Source organism: Rhizophagus irregularis, chromosome 30 (assembly GCF_026210795.1).
Source record: "Rhizophagus irregularis chromosome 30, complete sequence".
Taxonomy (NCBI): Eukaryota; Fungi; Glomeromycota; class Glomeromycetes; order Glomerales; family Glomeraceae; genus Rhizophagus; species Rhizophagus irregularis.
Window position 1 is genome coordinate 656,925 of NC_089458.1, and position 24,854 is coordinate 681,778.

At 26.6% G+C, this 24,854-nt stretch overlaps 4 protein-coding genes across 4 annotated transcripts; 1 reads left to right on the plus strand and 3 right to left on the minus strand.

Annotated features, from left to right (window-relative positions):
* Positions 1 to 5,150: 5,150 nt before the first annotated feature.
* Positions 5,151 to 5,617, minus strand: OCT59_021561 (uncharacterized protein; the record flags this gene model as incomplete). Its single annotated transcript, XM_066146608.1, has 2 exons — positions 5,151 to 5,438; positions 5,516 to 5,617. The coding sequence occupies 2 exons, from the start codon at positions 5,615 to 5,617 to the stop codon at positions 5,151 to 5,153; spliced, it is 390 nt and encodes a 129-aa protein (XP_066005727.1).
* A 9,606-nt stretch (positions 5,618 to 15,223) lies between these two features.
* Positions 15,224 to 15,862, minus strand: OCT59_021562 (uncharacterized protein; the record flags this gene model as incomplete). Its single annotated transcript, XM_025322661.2, has 5 exons — positions 15,224 to 15,321; positions 15,389 to 15,479; positions 15,554 to 15,624; positions 15,694 to 15,714; positions 15,784 to 15,862. 5 exons carry the CDS (start codon positions 15,860 to 15,862, stop codon positions 15,257 to 15,259), a joined length of 327 nt encoding a protein of 108 aa, XP_025165790.1. The 3' UTR covers positions 15,224 to 15,256.
* A 691-nt stretch (positions 15,863 to 16,553) lies between these two features.
* On the plus strand, positions 16,554 to 18,873 carry OCT59_021563 (uncharacterized protein; the record flags this gene model as incomplete). Its single annotated transcript, XM_025322662.2, has 5 exons — positions 16,554 to 17,396; positions 17,473 to 18,300; positions 18,382 to 18,498; positions 18,571 to 18,757; positions 18,833 to 18,873. The coding sequence occupies 5 exons, from the start codon at positions 16,554 to 16,556 to the stop codon at positions 18,871 to 18,873; spliced, it is 2,016 nt and encodes a 671-aa protein (XP_025165791.2).
* Positions 18,874 to 19,453: 580 nt separating this feature from the next.
* Positions 19,454 to 23,833, minus strand: OCT59_021564 (uncharacterized protein; the record flags this gene model as incomplete). The annotated part of the gene is made up of 8 exons (XM_066146609.1): positions 19,454 to 19,558; positions 19,640 to 19,819; positions 19,899 to 20,078; positions 20,149 to 20,358; positions 20,447 to 21,803; positions 21,876 to 22,009; positions 22,093 to 22,899; positions 23,009 to 23,833. The coding sequence occupies 8 exons, from the start codon at positions 23,831 to 23,833 to the stop codon at positions 19,454 to 19,456; spliced, it is 3,798 nt and encodes a 1,265-aa protein (XP_066005728.1).
* Positions 23,834 to 24,854: the final 1,021 nt, after the last annotated feature.

Sequence of the window (24,854 nt, forward strand, 5' to 3'; positions counted from 1 at the left end):
ATCAGGTTAATAATATTGCATGAGCTGTTTTTGATTGAATCTTTCTTTTATTCTTAAGCATTATATATAATGTTTTAAATTTAGATAGCAAAATAATTTCATATATAATTCTGATATAACCATATCAGCTGATAATAGCATTCATTTATCAAATTATGAATTTATTATATAATTTATAGCATCTTTTTTTCCAATTAAAATCTATTTCTCTTATTTATTCTTTCCAAAGCAAGATTCTTGTTATTCTGTAATTTGTCATATTTCTTGGATAATTTAAATACTTTATCAATTCAATATTACTAATTTACTATTACTTACTCAATTAATTAACCATTAGGATTATAACCTATTATAAATATACAAATACCTGGATCTTACAAAATTACTTTTTGTAAATTAAACATTATCTTGATTATTAATAATATCTAAAAGGATGGAAACATATTAGTAAAAATATTTCAGATGATTTATAGTTATGCTAACCATATTATTAATCTTTATTGATTATTTTAAGATAACAATACTCTTTAAAAATACATGTTTTTTTTTTAATTTCTAATAAAAATTAAGATAATTTGTGTTTGATTCTTCTTTAATAAGTACTTTATCAAAAAATTATTTCTATACAACTTATTTATTTTGTATATACTTATCAGATCATATACAAATATATCTTTTTAAAAGTTTTTTTTACCTATAAAAATTCTTCAGTAAAACACTTTATATTATCATTTAGAATTTATTATATGTTTATTTTACAATTCCTATTCACTTTTTTAGCTTTTCTCTTTCTTTAAACATTGAATAAATCTGTATTTTTCATATTTTCAATTTTTCTTTATTATTTGATTTTCAGTTAATTTGGATTTATTATATCTTACTAAAAATAATAATAATTAACAATAAGTTCTTGGTAAACTTACTGGATTTATTATTATTAACATTAGTATTTGAACTAAATATTATGACCTTTATAACATGTTTAATAAAAATCCATTTAACAAATTTAAAAGCCAATTCTTATAAGTAACTACAATTTCCTTAATATTTTTTTAGTATAATTATTCTAAAATAAATGTAAAACTTTTGCATTTCTAATTGAATAATAACCCAATAATCTTGATGAATTTGTAGTTACATCAGGAAATTTTTTTAGGCGTAATTTAGTGTAATATTTTGAAGGTGGTGTAAAATTTCGAAATATTACACTAAAAACGTAATATTACAAAAGTTTACGCTCTTAAATTTAAATAATTATAGTAATTTAAGAATATCTCACTATCTACTGATCCAATCAAGACGATCTATAGCTCATTGGAATCAGCTCATCAAGACGAATCGAATGGTGGTAAAATCGCATCTTTATGTTCGATAGATGGCTTTCTATTAATTTAAAACTTTATTGTACAGTCAACTCTCTATAAATGCACCCTATATAAGTGCACACCCTGTTTAAATGCACTGCTCAGCTTGGTCCCGAGTTGGGGAATTAGTGCTAAATGCACCCTTTTTTCTATACACCGTGCAATGATTTTCTGATCCCGATTATATAGAAATTTCCACTTAAATGCACTCACGTGACTTTGTGCAATTATAGTTTTGGCCGAGCCCAATGAAATTACCTAAATAAATAAAATGTAGGTTCGTGTAAATCCTTTTAAGGCTAATTATAGTGTACGAAATCCATATTATTAAGTAATTTATCTAAATAAAGTTATTGTACTTATCTCTACCCCTAAGTAATATTTTATATATAAATACTATAACGCGCTGCGGTACGTAGTGCTGCGTTTTCTTTTTACGTCGTTTCGAAATATGCCACCTAAAAAAAAAATTACTCTAACTGATAACCAAAAGTATGAACTCTGTCTTTATGCTAATAGTACTAAAGAGAATCGAGCTCACTATGTAAATTGGGTTGAACAAAAATGGGGAGTTGAAGTTGACAAAACTACAATAACACGAATTTTACAAACAAGAGAAAAATGACTTTCAACCGAAATTATTCAACCAAATCAAAAGCGGCATAAACCTGTCACCTATCCAGAACTTGAGGTTGCTCTAAAGGAGTTTGTGCTGAATTATCAGCACCGAGCAATTTTAAGTGATGCAATTTTAATTGAAAAAGCTAAACTAATAGCAGAAGGGTTAGGAATTTCTGAAAATAAATTGCAATTTTCTAATGGTTGGCTTCAAGGATTTAAGAGGCGTAATGGAATTTGTCAGCAAAAGCTTCAAGGAGAAGCGGCATCTGCTGATCAAACTGCAATTCTTGAAGCTTTACCAATATTGCGTGAAAAATGTGCTAATTATTCACCTGAGAGGATTTATAATATGGATGAAACAGGGCTTTTCTATCGGTATATTATCAAATTATTATTATAATTTATTAATATCTTTACTGAAAAATACTCTTGCAGATTAGAACCAGATCGAACATTAGCTACAAGACGCATTTCTGGACGTAAAAAAAATAAGGAACGTCTATCTATAGCTTTATGTGCAAATGCTGATGGATCACATAAATTACCTCCCCTAATAATTGGAAAATATGCAAATCCACGGTGTTTTAAAAACATTAATATTCGCAACCTGTCAATGACATACCGAAATAATAATAAGGCATGGATGCTTACAACTCTTTTTCAAGATTGGCTTCGTGATTTTGATCGACAGGTTGGCCAAAAGCTATGAGTCAACGCGTTCTGCTATTGCTTGATAACTGTTCAAGCCACAAGATAGAGGGTTTGAATCTTTTAAATGTTGATGTTCACTTTCTACCACCAAACACAACTTCAAAGATCCAGCCAATGGATTCTGGGATAATTATGTCTTTCAAAAAACATTATCGTTATTATCATATTCAGTATGTAATGATTGTTGATAATATTTAATTATTAATTTTTTTTTATTAATTATTTTTTAAATTATTTCTTTTATTTAGTTGGATATTAGAACAGATTGAAGCCGGTCAATACATACAAGATTTAAAGATGAGCGTCTTACAAGTAATTCAGTATATCATCCAAGCATGGAATGAAGTTACAACGAAACGATCAGTAATGTTGGAATCACACTAAGATTCTTTCTAATACATTGATTTGTTACGATATCAAAGCGATAATATTGGAGCTGAGAATCATATTGAAACTGATGATACCGAAGCTGATGACCTTGTACTTAATGAAATCTCCAGGATGCTTGAAATTATAAATCTTCCTAATTCAATGGGAACGAAAGAATTCCTAAATATTCCTGAAGAAAATATTGTATATGAAGTTCCTGAGGATATTACGGAATTTATAGAAATTTTTAAAAAACAATCTGAAGAAAATACTAATGATTTGAATGATTTGGACGAAATTGATGATAGTACTAAGATAGTAACTGTTGGTACTAATGTGGCATTGAAAAGTTTGAATACTGTGCACACATATTTACTTCAACAAGAGAATTCAAATGAGCAAATAAAATTAGTTAATACGATTGAAAAATTTGTTAGGAAAAAACAAACACAAACCACTATACATCAATACTTTATTTGATACTTGTTTTCATTATTAAAACTAATACATAATTACATAATACATAATAAAGAATTATTAATTCATAACATAATAAATTGTTTTTGCATATTTGTAATGTAAAATTTAAATTTTTATATAATTACACACCCTTTGTAAGTGCACGTCTATGTCCGGTCCCAAGGGGCGTGCATTTATAGAGAGTTGACTGTATACTATAGAGCGTTCTATCAACTGTAGAAATGCGATTTTACTACCATTTGATTCGTCTTGATGAGCTGATTCCAATAAGTTATAGATCGTCTTGATTGGATCAGTAGATAGCGAGATATTCTTAAATTACTATAATTATTTAAATTTAAAAGCGTAAACTTTGTAATATTACGTTTTTAGTGTAATATTTCGAAATTTTACACCACCTTCAAAATATTACACTAAATTATGTCTAAACAAATTTCCTGATGTAACGCCTATCCAGATGCAAGTTGAAATTCTGCATTAACACTATAATATAAGCAGAAGTTAATTTAGTTATTTTATATATAACTCAGTTTAAAAACAAGTAATATAAAATAAAGTTAGTTTTCTTACTTGAAATTATTTTCTATATCTACAATTCTATTGTTAATTTACACTAAATTTTCATTAGGTGTATTTATTCGTAGACGCTTAGAAGAGGTATTTAAAAATTGAATAATTTAGCAATTATTGGGTTTATAGAGTAATAAATTAGAAAAAAATCACCAGAATTCGGCACTGGTATAGTCCACAAAGATTTTGGCACAGAAGGTGTAGAAATTATTAAATTTGGTTTCATTATTTCAATTTTTGATAAATTTCGTGTTTGTATAGAAGAATAATTGGTAAAACTACCTATATTTGGCAAGGTACGTGCTTATATAGACCCTGCAAATGGTCCATTGATTGGCCATTTCCATTTATTCATATTAGATATCCCAACCAATGATTTTATCTTTTTATCAGTTTTTTCACGATTAGGATTTATTTCCCCTACTGATATACTATATAAATCTTTGATTGAATTTTCTATATCACTGCCTTCTCTAATTTCAAACCCAATTCTAACATATCTTTTAATGGCATGCATAATCTATGTGAACCATTTTTAGTACTCAAAAAAATAATAATTGTTATATATTTATTAGATCTGACCTGTATGTAGTGAGAATCTATAGCCATTTTTGCCTTTCTAGCCTCCAAAAAAATTCAACTCTTTACTTCAATATCGTACCAATCCTTCCAATGTGCCATTATAATCATCATTTCACTGTTGTGGTAATAAGGTCCGTTATCTGAAATTAATGTAACCCATTTTGGCTTATTGTCTATAACTTCAAATACTGCGTGAAGTAAAGAAGCAGTAAACTATGTGTCCTGTCTTGTATCTGCTAACTAGTAGTCAAATGCGGCCACATTTAGTTTTTCATTTTTCGATTTGGTATACATCAATATAGAATGTAAAGTCCAACCCTTTTTTCCAAAAAATTCAGACTTGGATTCTCGTGCTAATTTTGGTATACGCATCTTATAGTCAACAATAAGTATAGCCCCATCATTATTTAATTCTAATAAATTTGCTTGAACTTGTGTATTAAGATATACTTTTCATGTTCGATGTGCCAAATAATGAAGTAATTTTTCTTTTTTATCGTCTATAAGTTGTATTTCTTCAGCTGGGAGAATTGATTCCAATTTATCAAAAAATGAATAAAGTTTTGGACAATGCGAACACCTTATACTATGCATCTTATTACATTCACCAAATGCATAAGGTAAGCAGTGACCAATATATTCATCATGTTCAGTATGACCATTACTTTCAATACTAATTTCACATACATATTCTCTTTTCATATAACGTATAATTAGTTCTACATCTTGTAATAATTTATTCTATATTTTTTTTTTAAAAAAAAAAATGTAAAAAATAATACATGCAATCTTATAATTTTAGCTAAATCATCAAATACTTCATATCCATATTCTGCACAAATTGAACACAACCCTTCCAAATCTTCACAATACCTATATGGACCATCTTCAATCTGTCCTATAAATGCCATTCTTTTCATACTATTAAGATAAATTTCTGAAAATCTTTTCTATAATGATTCTTTTTGATCAAGCAGGTAAAGAATCAGATGATTAGTTTTTAGATCAACCTTATACAAACTTATACTAACATTTGCTTTGTCTGAAAAAAAAGCTTCAAATTAGTCTTCTATTTCTTTAGTAAAAAGTAGGCTACGTATAATTATAAGTTTTTTTATTTGTCAGCATCCTGAACTATTAAGTGTAGCATATTTTCTTGCCACATTAATAGTTGTAGGTGAAACCTAAATTAATATCATCAAATTTATTTAGAATATTTCACAAAGATAATACAAGAATATAGTTCATATTATATTTACTTCAAGTTATACATGCTGTCCAAATTATTTTGGGATGCCATAATTATAATTTGGGATGCCATAATTCATTCGGTTTATATATAATTTACTATGTAAAGTGCCAAAATAATTTGGGATGTCATAATTGAATTTGGGATTTTACTTATAATTACGGCAGTCCAAAATAATTTGGGTGGCATGTATACTCCAAGTCTATTTTGTAATTCCTGATAAGGGGAACTCTTTCTGATGATCATATGGACCATTTTTTCCCAAGAAAATTTCAGCAACTTTTTCGTTAAAAATGGCTTATAACAATAACAACTGACCTCTAGATAACTATTTAAAGGTCAAACAACATATTAACAACCTCGGAGACAGTTCTTTTTTTGCTTTTTTGAAGATTAGTCTAGGAGAATATACTGCAGATAACATAAATGAAAAACACATAGTTGATACTGTTAAACTTACTGCTGGCGAGGACCTAGCACCTTATGAAGCTTTATTATCTGAATATCGAGAAGTTTTCAGTACTTTTGGCATGAAAAACCTTAACAAGCTTTACCACTTCCTCTTTATTGTACTTATGTACTCTCAACATTTTCAACTTTTGCTTGGTCAGGGGTTGAAAACATCTGGAAGCAAAGTTTGATGACGTTATCACAACAAACCAATTACGCGTCCAGTTCTATAGAAAACGCCTTGACAGATATGGAAATTTATGCATATCCTGAATCCAATCACAATTACAGCAGCTTGTAGCATAAATTGAATCAGAAGTAGGTCAAATGGAGGAAGAACCCTCTATTCCTATATCATCCAAAACTCTTAAAGCAGATGCCGTACCCTGTACCAAGATGCTTAGCCAACATAGAAAAATTTTATGATGTAAGAATTTTATAATGCTTAATTTTGAGAAAATTTTATACTATGTAAGATAATTAAATTGCATATTTTTGGTATTATTTTAAAATACTAAGAGTTTTTAGTTGCTTATTTTTCATATTTATAGAACTTTTTAAAATATTATATATTGAATTTATAATTAATTTTTATTTTATTTTCACTAATGGTGAGTGTTAATTTTGTACTACATTTCACAATTTTATATAAATACACAAACAAAAATTTTTTTTTGATGAGATTTCGGTTTTTTTTTCAATGTTTTATTAATTATCTTTCAATAGTATCTTTTTAATTTTTATTAAACTCAGTGTATTATTTTTAATATAAAATTACTATATTATACATGTTTATTTTGTTAAATAAAATTACTGTAAATATGGTTTACTTTAAAATATAATTTCACTACTCACCATTTTGGTTATATCAAATTATCTTTAATGCTTAAGTAAGTTTGTTCAGCAAGTTAAATCTACTTGTATTTTAATTTTCATAAGGCTAAGTATGATATTTATATAGAAAAGCATATTTTTTATAACGGTAATAACTTTTAAATTTTTCACTTTTTCGTTTACAACTTCAGAGCGTAATTACACCACTTCGGTCAAATGAAATCAACTTTCTAAATTAATTGAAAGTTGTTCAGCAAGGTCGAAACTACTTATATATTAATTTTCATGAGTGTGGGTATAATACTTATGGAGAAAAGTGCATTTTTCATAACGGTACTAACTTCCGAATTTTTCATTTCTCCGTTTACAACTTCAGAGCGTAATTACACCCCTTTGGTCAAATGAAATCGACTTTCTAAATTAATTGAAAATTGTTCAGCAAGGTCGAAACTATCTACATATTAATTTTTATGGGTGTAAGTATAATACTTATGGAGAAATTTACATTTTTTGTAATAGTATTAATTTCGAATTTTTCTTTTACTGTTTATTAACTTTATTAATTGAATATTGTTAATCTACTTGTATATTATGTTTAGTTTAGCTTCACAACATATTTAAAATTGGATTTAATAAAATATATTAATTAATAAATATATTTTATAAATTATATGTGTTATAATAAAAATTTAATTAGGTTAGAAAAATTTTTGGGACCTTACCTATATAAGTATTTTCCAGGGTTCTGTTTGAGGAGCTTACTAAAATGAATAAAATGTTTGAATGTCACTTCGAACTTGTTAACAGAGAGATCTTAGTTACGAATAAAGAGGCTGTCACCACAAACAAGCTAATTAAGGATAAAATAGGTCTCCTTGAAAGTAAACTCAGTTTCATTAAAAAAGAGATTGAGTTTAAATGCAAATTTGTCAACAAAGAGATCTTAGTTATGAATAAAGAGGTTGTTGCCATGAACAAGCTAATTGAGGGTAAAATAGGTTGTCTGCCTAAACCTCCCCAAAATTCTACAATTAGTTTCTCTAAGATTTTACTATAGTTTTATTATAGTTTCAGCAAGGTTTTGGCAGTTTCAGCATTTATAATAAGTTTCATTAGGTTTCGCTTTTCTCCAGAGTTTCACCAACTTTTTAATAAGACTTTCATATAGTTTTGGCAAAGTTTCACTATTTTGGCATTTTGCCAACTTGCCAAAACCCCCTAGTTTCTCCAGCAACTTTAGTCTTGTTAACAAAGAGATTGAGTTTAAACATGAATCTGTGATGGAAAGAGGTATTGATTCAGAGGTAAGAATTTGTGAGCTGAATTGAATAATTTTGTTGTTTGATTAATTTAAATTATGTTAATTACAGAATTGGAGTTATATTTTTATTGCAATGATTATAATTCTCATTGCACTCGTTGTTCTTTGTGGAAGATAAACAAAAAATTCATAAAAAAAAAAAATTAAAAAATCTAGTGAAAACTTTAATATTTTCAATAGATATGATAGGTCAAAAGCTATATATTTTTTAGTCTTCTATAATTTACAGTATAAACTCAATAATTTTCTTAAAAATGGGTAACATTTTGCAAACTTTATTAATAATTGCAAATTAGAATTAGATGGGATATCACTTGTAAAATAAAATGCACATACATTTAAAAAATTTAAAGTAAAATCTTTATTATATTTTTGTAAAGCCGGCTGGCTAAGAAAAATGAATGTAAAAAATGGTAGAGAGCGGGATGTTTTACTCAACATTATTATCTCTAATTAACTTTACTGTACTATATTTCGAATCACTATATCCATAATAAAAACTTTTTATAGTAGCCCTTTTCCCGTAAGTTGATAGTTAACAGAATAATAGTTTTTTGTTGATCATTTTTCAAGGAAAAAGTTTTTGTAATACTTTTGATTTTATTATTTTTTAGAGAAATTTTTGTAACAAGCGATAAATTGGAAGGGACAGTTGATTCATGTTGAATTATCTTCTCCAAATTGCATTGCCTTATTTCATTACTAACACTTTTCTTATGTGTATCATCCAAAAAAACTTCCATTTTCCTATCCTCCAATTAGTGATACCTGGCTAAACTCTTTTTACCAAAAATTTCAGTTTTGTCACCAACCAGTTTCGGTTTCGTCATTGACTAAACTATATAGTAATAATTTTTAAGTTTAAATTTTAATTATATAAAATTATAATTTTATTATAAAAATATATGAAATTATATTATATATATAATAGTTTTATATATTTCTTTAAAAAATATTATATTTTAATATAAATTTATTATTATTTTTTTTTATAAGTAATTATTAATAATTAAAAATCCATGGAAATCTATAAAAAATCCATGGAAATACTATAGAATATTGAATTTCGGCATTTCGTCTTTTAATTTTAAATGTCTAAACTATTTCGGTTTAGTCAAATGACTAAATATTTCGGTTTCGCCCAGGATCTCTACCTCCAATAATTTCTGATCTCTCAAACAAGATGGCAGAAAAGTGGTCTTATTATACTGATCTGTAATGCATTAACAACTACTTCACAAATGACTCTGGTTGGCTATTTGCTTTCTTCATCACCATTCCTTAGTTCAGCTTTTAGTTCAGCAACTTCTTCATCATGCCTAACATTCTCGGCTGAAGAATCTGCTTTGTTTTTCTCTAACTCCTCGATTCTGGCCTTAAGTTTAGCATCACGCCTCTCTCATTAGTTCTTAAAGTCTTTGCATTCCTACGCTTAAGTTCAGCTATCTTAGCATCAAACAGTGAGAACCTGTTTTAAGATCAAGGATCACAGTATTCTCCTTTCTTAGTTCTACATTCTCAGCCTCAAGTTTTGTAATACGCTATCTCAGGTCAGTTGGGTTAACTTCATTAACTGACATGTTTGATAAATTTTTTTATGATAAAGAAATGTTTCAATGTTATGTGTGATGAATGCAAAGTCTCGCTTTATTAATACAAAGACAAAAAATAAATACAATGATCAGGACGTAACTCTGCTGATACATGAAGACTATACTAATAATGATTGTGTAATACATACAGCTACTTCTTAATAAATTTTTTTGTCCTTGCTTTCCTACTATCTGGTGAGTCATTAACTTTGACCCTATCCTTCAACAAACTTACGATTACCTCTATAACCTTTTTAACACCTTAGCGAAATTTTGCATCATTTTCCATTATTTTTTTGGTAAGTACTATGTGATAGTCATTTTTTGAGCAATAAATCCTTTCCGGTGTATATATAATAAAGCTCCAAACTGTTCAGGCTAAACTGGGAAACTGATCCAAAATTGGCTTAAAATTTGGTTCAGTTCAGTTCAGGTATTAGAACTGAAAAACTGGCAGTTCAGTTCAGTTTAATCTGATTTTTTATAAAAATGCGAAAAATCAAATAGCTATCTATCTAGCAATCGTATAAAGTCAAGCCATATATCATTGGATTCGTCTCGATAAGACACGTCGAATGGTGGTAAAATCATATTTCTAGCATTGATATACCACACATTAACCTACCCTAAAATGATTTATAAATAATTGAATTAAAGCGACGAAACCATCTATTAAATAAGTGGGGGAGATATGATCTTAAAGACCTATTCACGGTCCTCATAGACAAATCCAATGAATATAAATTCGTCTGTATACAATCACTGTATGGCAAATAATGTCAAGTTTCGCATTTTTTAAAATTTCCGAGCGTTAAAAATTAAAAATTCTGATACATAAATTTATTCGTTGTCCAATGATCGTACAAATATGAATTAGGACTCATTGGATTCGTCTCGATGAGATGAGTCGAATGGTGGTAAGATCACGTCTCTAGCATCAATAGATAGCTTGCTAATGCCAATTTTTTATAAATCATTTAGCATAACTGAAATTAACATATGATCTATTGATGCTAAAGACATGATCTCACCACCATTCGACTCATCTTATCGAGACGAATCCAATGAGTCCTAATTTATATTTGTACGATCATTGGACAACGAATAAATTTATGTATTGGAATTTTTAATTTTTAATGCTTGAAAATTTTAAAAAAATGCAAAACTTGACATTATTTGCCATACAGCGATCATATACAGACAAATTTATATTTATTGATTTGCTCATCCGACATCAGTTGAATGGTGCAAGATCACGTCTCTAGCACGATAGATGGTTTACTAATTCCAATTATTAATAAATTATTTAGCGTAGATTAACTTGTGATCTATCAATGCTAGAGACATGATCTTACCACTATTCGACGCGTCTCGTCGAAACAAATCCAATAATATATGGCACAACTTTGTACGATCACTAGATGGACGGCTATTCAATTTTTCACATTTTTATAAAAATTAGATTAAACCGAACTGGACCGCCAGTTTTTCGGTTCAGTTCTTATGGATTTTGGCTCTAATCCAAACCGTCTATAATCCAGACCAAACTGACCTGTTTGGAGCCTTAGTACATGAGAAAGTACCAATTTGAGGCTAAATGAAGAAAGACACAAGTTAAGCAGATAATTTTATAGGAATTTGGAAAACAGCTATTTATTATTATTATGGAGTCAGTATAATATGACAGATAATAATGATAGTGAATATCCAAAAATCCTATCCTAGTATATCATATTAATTGTCTTCACTGGCCTAGATCAGGAAATGGAAAATGTGCACATTGTAATAGTATTATTACATATAAAACATGGTGTCAGTCATGTAATTCTAATATTCTTATTCAATTATAAATGTTACTGAACTTGTAAGGTAAAAATATATGTAATTTAAAAATGTAACTGGAAAGGTGGTAAAATTACTTAGTAGAAGAAAAATTTGGAGTAAGGTGAATTTACATATAAATCTTAAAAATTTTACGGTGACCTCTATTAGAAGTAAACGGCATCCTTTTATATCCCTTTTATTTAATGAGTCTTTTATATCTTACATTCTTACTTCATATATTTCAGTTTTCATTGATTCTATTATACATTTATCCTAGTATTTTGCATGAATCAAATTAGACTGAATTAGGATAAATTTGGAATTTAATTCAATTGAATCAAATCTAAAAATTTGAATTCAGATCTGAGACAAATCAATTTAAATCTGATTCGAGATTTAATTCAAATTTAATTTGATTTGATTTAGATTTGATCTGATTTAAGTCCAAATCAAATCAAATCAAATTTCAAATTATTAAAACAGATTTGTAATTTGATTTGATTTGATTTGGATTTAATTTGATTTGAATTAATTTAATTCAATTTAAAAATTTGATTCAAATTTGAATTTAATTTGAAATTCGATTTGATTTAGTTTAAAAATTTGATTTGAATTTGAATTTGATTTAAAATTTAATTTGATTTAATTTGAAAATTTGATTCAAATTTATTCAAATTTAATAATTTAATTTATTATTTATATTACAATTTACAAGGATTTTTAGTTAGCAATACTTATTAAAAAATATTTGCAATATTAATATTTAATATTGTTATTGATATTATATTATATTAATTATTAAAAAAAACTAATTATTTGAATTTCAAATAAATCACAACAGCAAATTCTAATAATTGTTAAAATTAAAAATTAAAAATTAGTTAGTTAAAATTTTTACAATGATCCTAATATTATTAAAATTAAAATTAATTATTCAAATAAATCACTTAATGAACTCGAAACATTAATTTTAAGCACATGCAAAATCTTATAATTTTTCCTGCCAATTTGTTATGCTTATTAGTAATTAAATTTTTACTAATTGAAAAACATTCTTTTGAAGGAATACTGGTAAAAGGTATAGCCAAATAATTCCTCGCCATTTTAACAAGTCTGGGAAACTGGATTTAATTTACTTTTTACCATTGAAGTGGATCAACACTTTCATCACAAACTGGTGATAAAGGGTATATTTGAAATTTATCAATCTCTTGAATACATTTTTATTTAAATACTTTTGATGTAATTAAATTTTTATATTCATTATTCAAAGAATTGCTTAAAGTTGAATTTGAATTTGAATTAAAATAAGTAAAATTATAAATATTTAAAAATCTAAAAATTAATATTTAAATATTGTTAGTATATATATTAATAATATTATAAATTATAATTAAAATAAATTTTAAAATATTAAAAATATTAACTTTTTGTGAATTTCCTTTCTCTGATTATCATTTCATATTTTGTAATATAATTTAAAAATTAAATTTAATTACTTAAAGTTAATAAACTATCTGTTATCTCCAATTCAGATATAACCTTTTTATTAATGTGAAATTTCTTTATTTAAAGTCTACCAGACAAAGTGATTTGAAATGAAGAAATATATGCTAGATTTAAATTTTTAAATAAATCTAAAACAAAGGGATTTTTGACAACTTTAAAAGGAATTCCTACCATTACCCATATCTTTAATAAAGAACAATCAATATGGTTATTTATTTCAGAAGGAAGTAGCTCATTTGAACTAAAATAGTTTACAATTTTGGTTTGTTTATACTAAAGCTTTGGAATTTGAATTTGATCTTATGAAAAATGCATCTTTCAGATATAATTTACTGTATTTTTAGTAAGTTTATCATATTAATATTTGCTAATATCTTTGAGATATGCCAAATATTTATTTGCTAAGTGGTTTTTAAAGCTACTGACCTTTCCCTTGACTACTTCTTTTTGCAATAATAATATATAACTTTATAATGACTTGAATTTAATTCTTTTTCTTGAGTAAGATATTGCTATACTTCATTAAATTTTGGGTCTTCTTTATTAGTTTTCTTTCGTAAAAGAGGAATTTCAAATAAAGTGTTATTACTATGCTTTTGTAAATCAGTTTTAACTGTTTCTATTATAATGAATTATAGGTCATAACACGAAAAGAAGTAAATTTTATGTTTATCAAATTTATTATAATTTATTATAAAAATGGGATCAGCAAATATATTGTACTTCACAAGTATATATTTAAAAATTTTTTTAATAAAAAAGTATTTTTTGCAGAGATAAGATACAATTTATTATTAAGTTACGTCAAATACAATATATTATACATTACACTTTGCATCAAATATCATTAATTATAGTATTGGCTAGCATTATGTTAAACATCACAAGTTGTAACATACATTATTCAGACATTACGCATTATTATAATCCATGAGAAAAGATAAGACTGCACTTCTATTCATTATATATATAATATAGTAAAAGAAAAGAAGAGCAACAAATAGTTAATTTTGATTAACTATTTAAGTAATATTACCTTATTTACCTATGGTTATACTTAGTTAATTTCTTTTTTTTTAAGATATATGTAATTTTATTAATTATAAAATTGTATATTTTACAAATATTATCTAATAAATTGAATTTATTTCTATTTTTTAAACTTTACTAAAGGTTTTTAAAAATACTAAATTAATTGAATTTTTTTTTTATTTTATATTTACTAAAAGTAATAATTTTATTAATATTTATTTACTTATAATATAAAATTTTTTAAAATAAATAGAAAAGAAAAATAAAAAAGAAAAGTAAAATGAAATGAAAGAAAATTTTTTGTTTACTTTAAAAAAAATTAATATTAATAGTAAAAACACAATATTACCTAAATAAATCTTTAGAGTAAAGTATTATTAATAGATTTTTTTAAAAAAAAACTACATCTAATAAAGACAAAATTTTTTTTAGTTATATAGTAATGGAAATCAGTTGTTTAAAAGATAATAAAAAAGAAATTTTAATAAAATACAAAAGTAATTATAAATTACTATATAAGTATTTTACTATTTTTAATAAATATACAAATTGTTTTTATTGCAATAAATAAGCAATATGTTTTTTCTTTTTTTGCTAAATTTAAATCAAATAAAAGTAAACTTTTCAGAATAAATTTTTTAGTTTAAATATACAATTTTATTATGTAATTTATTTTTTTTGAAATTTTGAAGAGATATTAATACTAAAAAAATTTATAGTTTAAAATTAAAATTAGTTCAATTATTTTTTATTTTTCTAGTTTTTTTATTGATTCATTATCACCCAATTCATGATTTTTATGTAATTGTATTTCTACATAAATAATTATTATTAATTAATAAATAATTAAAATATTTAAAAACAGAATTTAATAACTTACTGAATCTGTATTCTAAAGGATCTTTTTCTATTATAACTTGAGCAATATTTTTTTGTAAAATTGATGCTACTTCATTAGCTTGATTTATATACTATATAAATTCATAATTTAAATGCAATGAAATAGAATTATAAATTAAAAAAGTAATAAACTTTCGTATCTAACCTCCTGTATTTTGTTTATGTCAATTTCATCTTTGTTATTTAGAAATTTTTCATATGTTTCACGTTTTGCCTCTAAACAGAAATAAAAAATCTATATATTCATATTGTAAATGAAGGGATAAGATTTAAAAATAAAAATACCTCTTATTGCAAATGTATCACCTTTTAAATAAAAAATCGTTTATAAAATATATAATTTTTTTAATTATCAAAGAAATCTTTTTATCATACCTTTGAACGTTTCTTTTTGAATTCTCAGTAATTGTTTATAAGCACGAAATACAGCATATCGAGTATTAAGTGTTGTCATGATTTCTTAGTGTGTGGAAAAAATTTTTTTTTTCCGTCAAATTTGATCGTCACCGATATATTTACACATATGGTTTAATTAATTAATTAAATTGCAGATTAATTAAAAGATTGCCTACCACACGAGGGGTCGACTACTATAAGTTTCTTTTTTAGGATACTAATAAACTCTTATTATTTTCTTATACTTGTTTAGAATCAAGATAATTTCCGGAGATATTCGGAAATCATTTGAAATCATTTTCAGCCGACCACGTATATTTATGTCAATCCTTATTTTTATGATCTTTACGTGTCAAAACGTTAACATATTATTCCTAACGTACCCCGGTTACTATTGCAGCAAATTATAAATAAATGAAATTCTTATTTTTACTTCTTTTTTTTTAAAGTTATCTTTTTGCATTTAAAGTGTGGGAAAGTTTCTTACATAACATACATAACTCTTCCTTGTGGCGTATTTATAAAAAAATTTTGTTGCCATTTGTATCCGTATATATTTATTTCAATAAAAACCGTATTTGTATTTACCTAATTAAGTTAGTTCGATTATTTACTTAAAAGAAAGGTTTTTCCCGACAAAAAAAAGCTATTTTTAATTTTAAAGAAAAGCAGGGAACAAGTTTATAAATTGTATTTGAAATAGAATAATGTATTGGAATGGATTCTTATCGACTTTAAATTTTATAATAATGTCAATTGGTCCATTCTTTGCTCCCACTCATACAATAGAACCTATATCGATAGTAAATCATATTGGAGAATCACCGGCTGTAAATCCTCTAAACAAAATAATTTGGACAAGTTCACATTGCCAAGATTTTTTGGCTGGTGAAACGAAAAGTTTTAACGAACCAACAATATCTTCAGCTGTAAATACTGCTGCAGTGAATGTTCAAAGAATACACAATAATGGAAGAAAACAAAACTTAAATAAGAATAGATCAAAAAAGAATCGAACAGAAAATTCATCTCGTACAATGAACAATATATCCACTAATATATCAATCAATGAAAACTTTAATCCTGTAGACAAGAATAATAATGAGAATCATGATTCTCCAGATCAAAAAAGACCAAAAAAACGAATCAGTAAAACACCAGAGAACTCACAAACCATAGAATCTTTAGATGAGGAGGGCGACATTGGTGCCGTATTCGAGAATGTTGATTCTTCTCATGGGTTGATTTCAGAATATGATACTTCGGATTTATCAAAATTAAAAGAACGTTTTAATTATGCTTCAATCGATTGTGGCGCTAATGTATTAAAAGCAAACAAGGAAGCGAAGGGTACTTCTGCTATTTTATCTGAAAGCAAAGACTCTTATTTACTCAATGATTGTTCTGTAGAGAATTATATCGTTGTAGAATTATGTTATCCAATTCTTGTGGATACCATTGTATTAGCGAATTTCGAATTTTTTGCTTCTACTTTCAAAGACATTCGAATGTCTATAAGTAAATGGTATCCACCAAAAGAGGATTGGAAAGTTATTGGTGAATATCGTGCAAAGAACTCTAGAGAATTACAGGTTTACTATAATTTTGATCTCGTTTATAATTGATTTCATTCTGCATATTGGTAACTAATGATTTTTTTCTCTTTAGATTTTTAATATAAAAGCTCCTATAATGTTTGCAAAATATATTCGTATTGATTTTAAGACACATTATGGACGCCATCATTATTGTCCAGTTAGTTTACTTCGTGTTCATGGAAATAGTGAGACAGATATGTGGAATAAAGAACAGGAACAAGCTTCATCAACATCACAAGAAGGAAGTCAATTGAATGATGAACCCGATGATGATCAAATCTTATCAGCTTCTATTGAATCAACTGAAGAAGGTTTAAACGAATTATCAAAAGAAATTCGAAAAAATTCGGAATATCTTGACAATTTGAAAGATGAACTTCCAGCTCACATGAATCAAGGAAATGGAATTACAAAGTTAAATAATCAAAACATGGGTGTTAAAGCATATCTAGACAAGATTAAGAGAATTTTTGAATACGGAGTTTGTCCTAAGAATGATCTTTTAAATATTAAGATCTTTCAGGATGATTCACTTATAATAAATCCTGGAATATGTTATATTGATCAATGCCCTATTGTTGTTACAGAATCTGATATTCTGTCCGATAATTATAATGTTCAAGAACCTGACAGGCGAAGAAGAGAATCAACAAAAGAAAAACCAACTCGTAAGCATTATAAAAATGATAACAATGGTAAAATTAATTTACCAATCGGCGGACCAAATCAGAGTACATATATGTTTTTATATAGAGGTATTCTTACACTTGAATCGACCACCAAGCGATACATTGAAGAGCAAAGTAAAATATTCAAGGAAATTTTTGAAAAAGTCAACTCTCATTCAAAGAAATTAGATTTAACTATGGATCATTTCACTAACACAGTTGGGAATCTGGTGTGTATAATTGAAAGGTTATTTTTAAATGTTTATTAAATTTTATTGATGTTACGATAATAATAACTTTTTTGGCTTTAGAAAAAACATTACGAGCAATTGCTTCAAACCACCTTTTCGGAATTTCATACTAATCAAAGTAGACTAGAGGAAGATTTAAAAAATCTTACTTCAAATGTTCATTTACTAGCTGCAGAGGTATTTACATTTTCCTAAGAAAATTTTTTTTTAACTCTATTAATATTTTTATTATTTTATTTTTCAAAATAGGTCGTCTTCTTGAAGAGACTTCTATTATTTGTTTTTCTTTCATTTCTGATCTTTATAGGTGTAACTCGCGACTGGGTAAATATACGAATATCTTTACAGGACCTTCATGCTGCAATGAACGCGCGAGCGTTGGCACTTAAACTCAAAGCAATTCCAAAAAATAAGCTACGAAAAAATAAAGATGAATGTGAGTTTCTTAAACTTATTATTTTAAAATTAAACAATTCGCTTTTTATTTATTTTATTTTATTTTTTTCAATAGTTTACGATGATGATAATGTTCACGATATTTATAGCGAATGATGATGTTATAAATTGTTGTTCCGATTTAATCGACTTAATTATTGTAATAATAATGTACGCGAGGAGAAAACATAATTATGTAACTTATTCTAACCTCTGGGATAAATCAAAAATCTAAAAACATTTAACATAAAAATAGAGATGAACAATTTATTTTAGTTTAACATTTCTTTTAACTTTATTGTTTAATAATGTTAGAAGTATGTAGGGAGGGATTTTTTTTTTCTTTGTAAATTATTTTATTACCAAAAGTAGTTTTTATACCATCCTTTTTTCGGACATTTCATATTGTATTATTTTAAATTTTTATGAATTTGTATAAAGCTTTATTGTTTTTCCTATTAAAAAAAAATAGATAATATATGATTTGTTCCAGCAGGTTATATCTTACATCTTACATTTTATTATCTAATTAATTTTTTTTAATTATACAAGTTAAAAAATTATTATTTTTACTAACGAAAAAAAATCATAAGTATAAAAGTATTTTTTAATACAAAAAACTTCAATTAATAAAAAAAAACATTAATGCTGAATATTAATTTTAGCTATACATACAAAGATACATAATAATAATAAATTAAATTAATTTAAGTGTAGCACCTCTTTTAAGTTTTAGAGTGGATGATCTTTTTACTTCTGATATATCATCCATTCCTTCGGGTTTTTGTAAAGGATGGTTTACCTACATAATTTATGAATAGATTATTTATAAGGTTCGGTAATATTAAAAAAATATATAGAGTGTATAGTAAATGTTACATACGTCTTCTGATTGTTTTTCTTCACTTTCTTCTTCACTTTCTTCTTCCTCTTCTTCTTTATCTATTTTCTCATACCTCTTTATACTATCAGGATTTGCGAAATAATAAATTAACGAAGGAAAATAATCTTTTCTTCTTCTTTGTGCTGGTGTAAATGTATACATTTCAAGTTCTGCAATAATCTGTTAGTTTATAGATAAACTCAATTAATATTTTCACACTTATAAACACACGTACCGAATAATAATAATAATTAAATACCTCAGCTTTTTGCTTAAGCCATGCTTGTTTACCACTAAGTTTAGTTTCAGTTACCACATCAGACATAAGAGCAATTAACACGTTCAATAATACTATGGCACTAACAAAAGTGAAAACTACTATCATTACAATTATTGTAACCCTCTCTTTTAAATGATCAACCGGCCCAAATTCTCCAACCTAATTAATAAGAAATAAAAATTTAATTAAATCAAATCAAATCAAATCAAATTAAAAAAAAAAGACTCACCAAAAATAGATAAACGGATATGAGAGAAGTATTATATTTATCAAAATCCGATCCTGGATCACCTCCATCTCTTAATAAAATATGTAATATATGCGCAAAAGCAAATACCATTCCACCTATAATTACTATTACCCAAAAAACTTTTCTAAATATTTGAAATATTATGAAAATCGGTACTCCAATATTTCTAAACATTCTTAATTGTAATATCTAAAATAAACAAATTAAACAAATTAAACAAATTAAACAGATTAGAGAATAATAAACCAATTCAAACCAAAATACATCATCTACTTACAAAGTTTAAGTAAACAAACATCATAGCAGTACCACGTAACCCTTCAGATGGCTTTTCATCTCTTATATATTGTTCAGCAACAACCATAGGAAATACACTACGAGCCAAATCTAACAAATTATAAGGGTTAAACCAATAACTTCCTAATTGTCCAAACATTTGCATTAATTCCAATCCAAAATATGCAGATCCAATAAATAGTACAATTATCATAGCAATTTTTCTTATTATATTATCCTCTTTAATCGATACTCCAATCAAAAATGCAGTCGCATAAAATAAATAAGCGGATAACAAAAAAAATGCTCTTATTCTAGCAAATTTTCTCCATTTAAAATTAATTATAGCTTCTATAGCAGGTTCACCAAACATTTCATATCTACCCGATAAAGCTTCTTCAACAAAAGGCGATTTATGTTTACGATATAACATATAATTCCATATTCTACGCATGAATGGAAACTTACTCGTTTCAACAGGTTCTTGCATACTTTTTGGTGTAGGTTTATATACAGTAAAGTCTGGAAGAGGTACAACACATTCTCTAGCTGGATGTGTTTTATGTGGTATTCTAACCAATTCAGTTGCACTTTCTATCTGTCTATCAATTTCTTTCTCACTTTTTGACCACCACGTCATTAATCTTTGCCATAAATTTTCTTCGGCTTCACGTTCTAATTCTTCAAGTTTCGCGTAAGCATAATTTTCTTCTTGATCTGTTCTAATAATATCATCTCTAACAGGTAAATAGCTAATTCTTCTCATAAATTCTAATGCAAAATCTGGATAAACTGTTCTCAATGATGCAAATGCTGGTACTACAGTTATTGTCCATGATATAGGATTTTCTTCACATCTTCTACAGTAGTAATCTAATAATAAATGTACAACTTCTGTCTTTCCAAGGTTAATTGCTCTAGATAATGCTGATTTTGTTCTATCAGGGTCATGAAATCTTGGTATATGCTTATCAGTTTTCAAATGTTCTTTGATCAACTTATCAGCATATGAACAATCCACTTTAATTAATATCTCTAATGGTGATTGACCATCAACTATATGATTGAACACATGTGAATGATTGTGTATCGCATCACAAATTACCGTTTGACATTGTGTAAGTAATTTCCTAAAATGATCGCGTATACTTTTAGAACTAATTTGAATCCAATTTAATCTTTCAATATAAGCCAAATAACCTAATGATCTTGCAGCATTTGACACAATATCAAAAGTACCAGATTCATTCTCATCTGGCAATAAAAGATCAAATCTGAATATATTTTCGGATTCTACGACAACTGTCATTAACCTTATAGGAGGTTTACTAAGTTCTGGTGGTTGGTGAATGTTTACCCTATAATAAATAAAATTATTTAATTAATAAATTATATTTAAAATTAAATGATTAAGAGAATTAATTATTTACTTTGAGGGACTTCTATGATCTTGCTCATTAACTTGGCATCGAAGTGCTACCACGTACCGACCATCATCAGATCTCCGAAGAGTGGCATCATCGATGGTGGCGTATATCATTCTTGAAGTTTGGCCCTTTTTATTCTAAAAAATCAATAAATCAATAATAAATTCTCAATATAATTTGGATAAAAATTCGATATACTTATATATATAACTATACTCACCTTTACTGGACGACACCAGATAAATTGTAAACGTGGAGGTTCGCCGTTTTTAAATATCCAAATTTGTACAGTATAATGACCAATAAATAAAACTCTTTCCCTATTAGGATCTAAACAAAATCCAGATTTAATAGGAGCATAAATAAGCCAAGGTTCAATACGTAATTCTACAATAGGATGATCGTCATGAAGCATTGATTCATTTTTAGAACCAGAAGGATATTCATATAATAATTCTTTACTATTATACTCATAAATTTTATTAAAGCCACTTTCCAAAAAATGATGTTTGCCAATAATTTTTTGTTTTGAATTTTGAATTTGATAAGATTTTGGAGTTTCAATTTCGTGTAACTTAGGTAAATCATCCTTAAAGGTTACATAAATATTTTTTCCATTTGGTTCAAATAAACAAGTACTTTTAATATTATTAAATTTTTTAACAATTTCACAAGTATAAATATCCCAAATCTGAACACAATTCTCTGCTGAATCTGTTCCAGTCGAGCAAGTTGTTATTATATGTTCATCATCTTCTAACCAATGAATTTCTAATTTATTTAAGTTAGTTAACGACACGTCAATTTTGTTTGTATTATGTAATGATGAAGCGAACACAAGTCCTCCTTCGCACAGAAATATCGTTAAAACTCCTTTTGAAGTCCATGCTGCTAACATTTGTTGATTATGTGATAACGCAAATAAAGTTGGTGAGGCATCCGCGTCAAGAAATGAATCATTTTGCACACATTTAAAACGTGAGACCAATTGTCCTGTCGATAATGACCACAACAATGCTGTATCCCACTTTAATTCGAAAAAAAAGGAAAAAGAAAAAAATTATACATATATATTTTTATTTATAGAAATTATTAAAAAATTTGACCAATCTTTTTTTTTTTACTTTGATTCTTACCTGTTCAACAAAAATAAAATGTCCAGGTAAAAGAGAATTTTTAACAGTATTAATTTGAGACCAAGGATGAGGTATAACTTGCAAAGTATCAGTAAAATTATTAATCACAAGTTTATGCCGAATTTTCCAACTATCAGTTGAAATGACATATATAAAATTAATTTCATCAGTTTGTGAAGTAAAATTATTATTATTTTCAACATTTTCAACATTACATATAACAAATGATTCGGAGTCCTCAGTAAATTTAATGGTTCCAGTTAATCTCATTAAATATCTACGAAAAACTGGCCTATCACGTGGTCTTTTCACAATGTATGTATAAAATTTTGTAGCTTTATTTGGTGGAGGATGAACCAATTCGAATGCTGTAAGATCTTCTTCGTCTTGTGGTAATTTTATTAAACTTAAAGCTACATATTTTCCATCATTAGATAGTGCAAAATCTATATTTGTCATTCGTAATTTTTGTGTGAATGATGATACAAAACTTTTTCTATACTCCCAATAATCCCGAGGTTTCAAATCTGTTGACATTGGATTTGAATGCCATATTGGCTCAATTTTACTTATTGCTCTTTCTTCATATAATCCTCTATTTTTTATTTGCCATATAACTAATTTTCCTTCCTTTGAAGCATAAGTTGCTATATGTTCTCCATTTGGAGAAAATGTTACTACATCTATTACTTGTCTAAATGGTAATGATGAATAATCTAAAGACGTCATTTCTACATTTGTATCCATGTTAATATAATCATCATCTGAATTAAATGATGGTGTTGTTTGAATTAATGAATATTTCTTTTCTTGATTTTCTTCCATTATAAATTAAATTTTTTCTTAAAAAAAAACCAAAAACAAAAACAAAAAAGAAAAAAGAAAAAAGAAAAAAGAAAAAGAAAAAGAAAAAGAAAAAGAAAAGGAAGTAAATAAAATAATTTTTTTTTTGCTCCTTAAATTTACTGTATATATCCACAATAAATAGTATAGAACAATTAAATGGAAAATTGGAAAATTTTTTACTTTTTTTGATATAAATTTTTGTGAAAGGGTGTACCAAGCGTAAATGTGTTGATAACCGCCCGCCATAACGCCAATCTTAACCAAACTTCAAATATAACATCAAATGAAATTACTTCCCGCTAAAAAAATTTGCGAGAAGGAAAATTTTTGAATTTTAGATAATATACAGTTTAATGTTATGTACATTGTGTACTTGCTTGTTAGATAATTTTGTTGATGGCTAAGCTGCAAATGATCATTTGTGGCTGAGCGGTAATAATCCGATCAATAACATTTCTTGTATTTTTAGGCAGTAGTTGAATGCGCCTAAATTCCACCGCAGCAATAAAGCACTGACCGTGTAACACTCTAATTATGTAATCAGAAACAAATAAGGCGAGTCTTAGCCTTGTGGAAATTAGATTAAACAAAAATTCTTTTAAGGAACTTCTGCTCAAATAAGGTAAAGAGTAGTTACTCAAAGACTTTTCAGGTTAATCCTTGCGCTAAGCAAAGCATCATTTACACATGTTCATAATTTCCATTATGCAGCATTATAAAATTCTGACAACCATATAATATAAATCATCCCTTATAAGACGAAATCAGGAATAACTTTTTGCAATTAGTAGACACTGTAATATTTCTACATATAACCATAGAAAAGCATTGTGAGATTTTACACTTGATATGAATGATACAATAAATATGTGACCGCTCCTAGGTTTTCCAACCATGCAAAGAAATAATTTTGAGTTTATACGGCAAAATGAATAAATAACAAAATCATGATTGCGAATTTTGATCATATGTGAAGAAATAGTGTACCCCATAAATATGA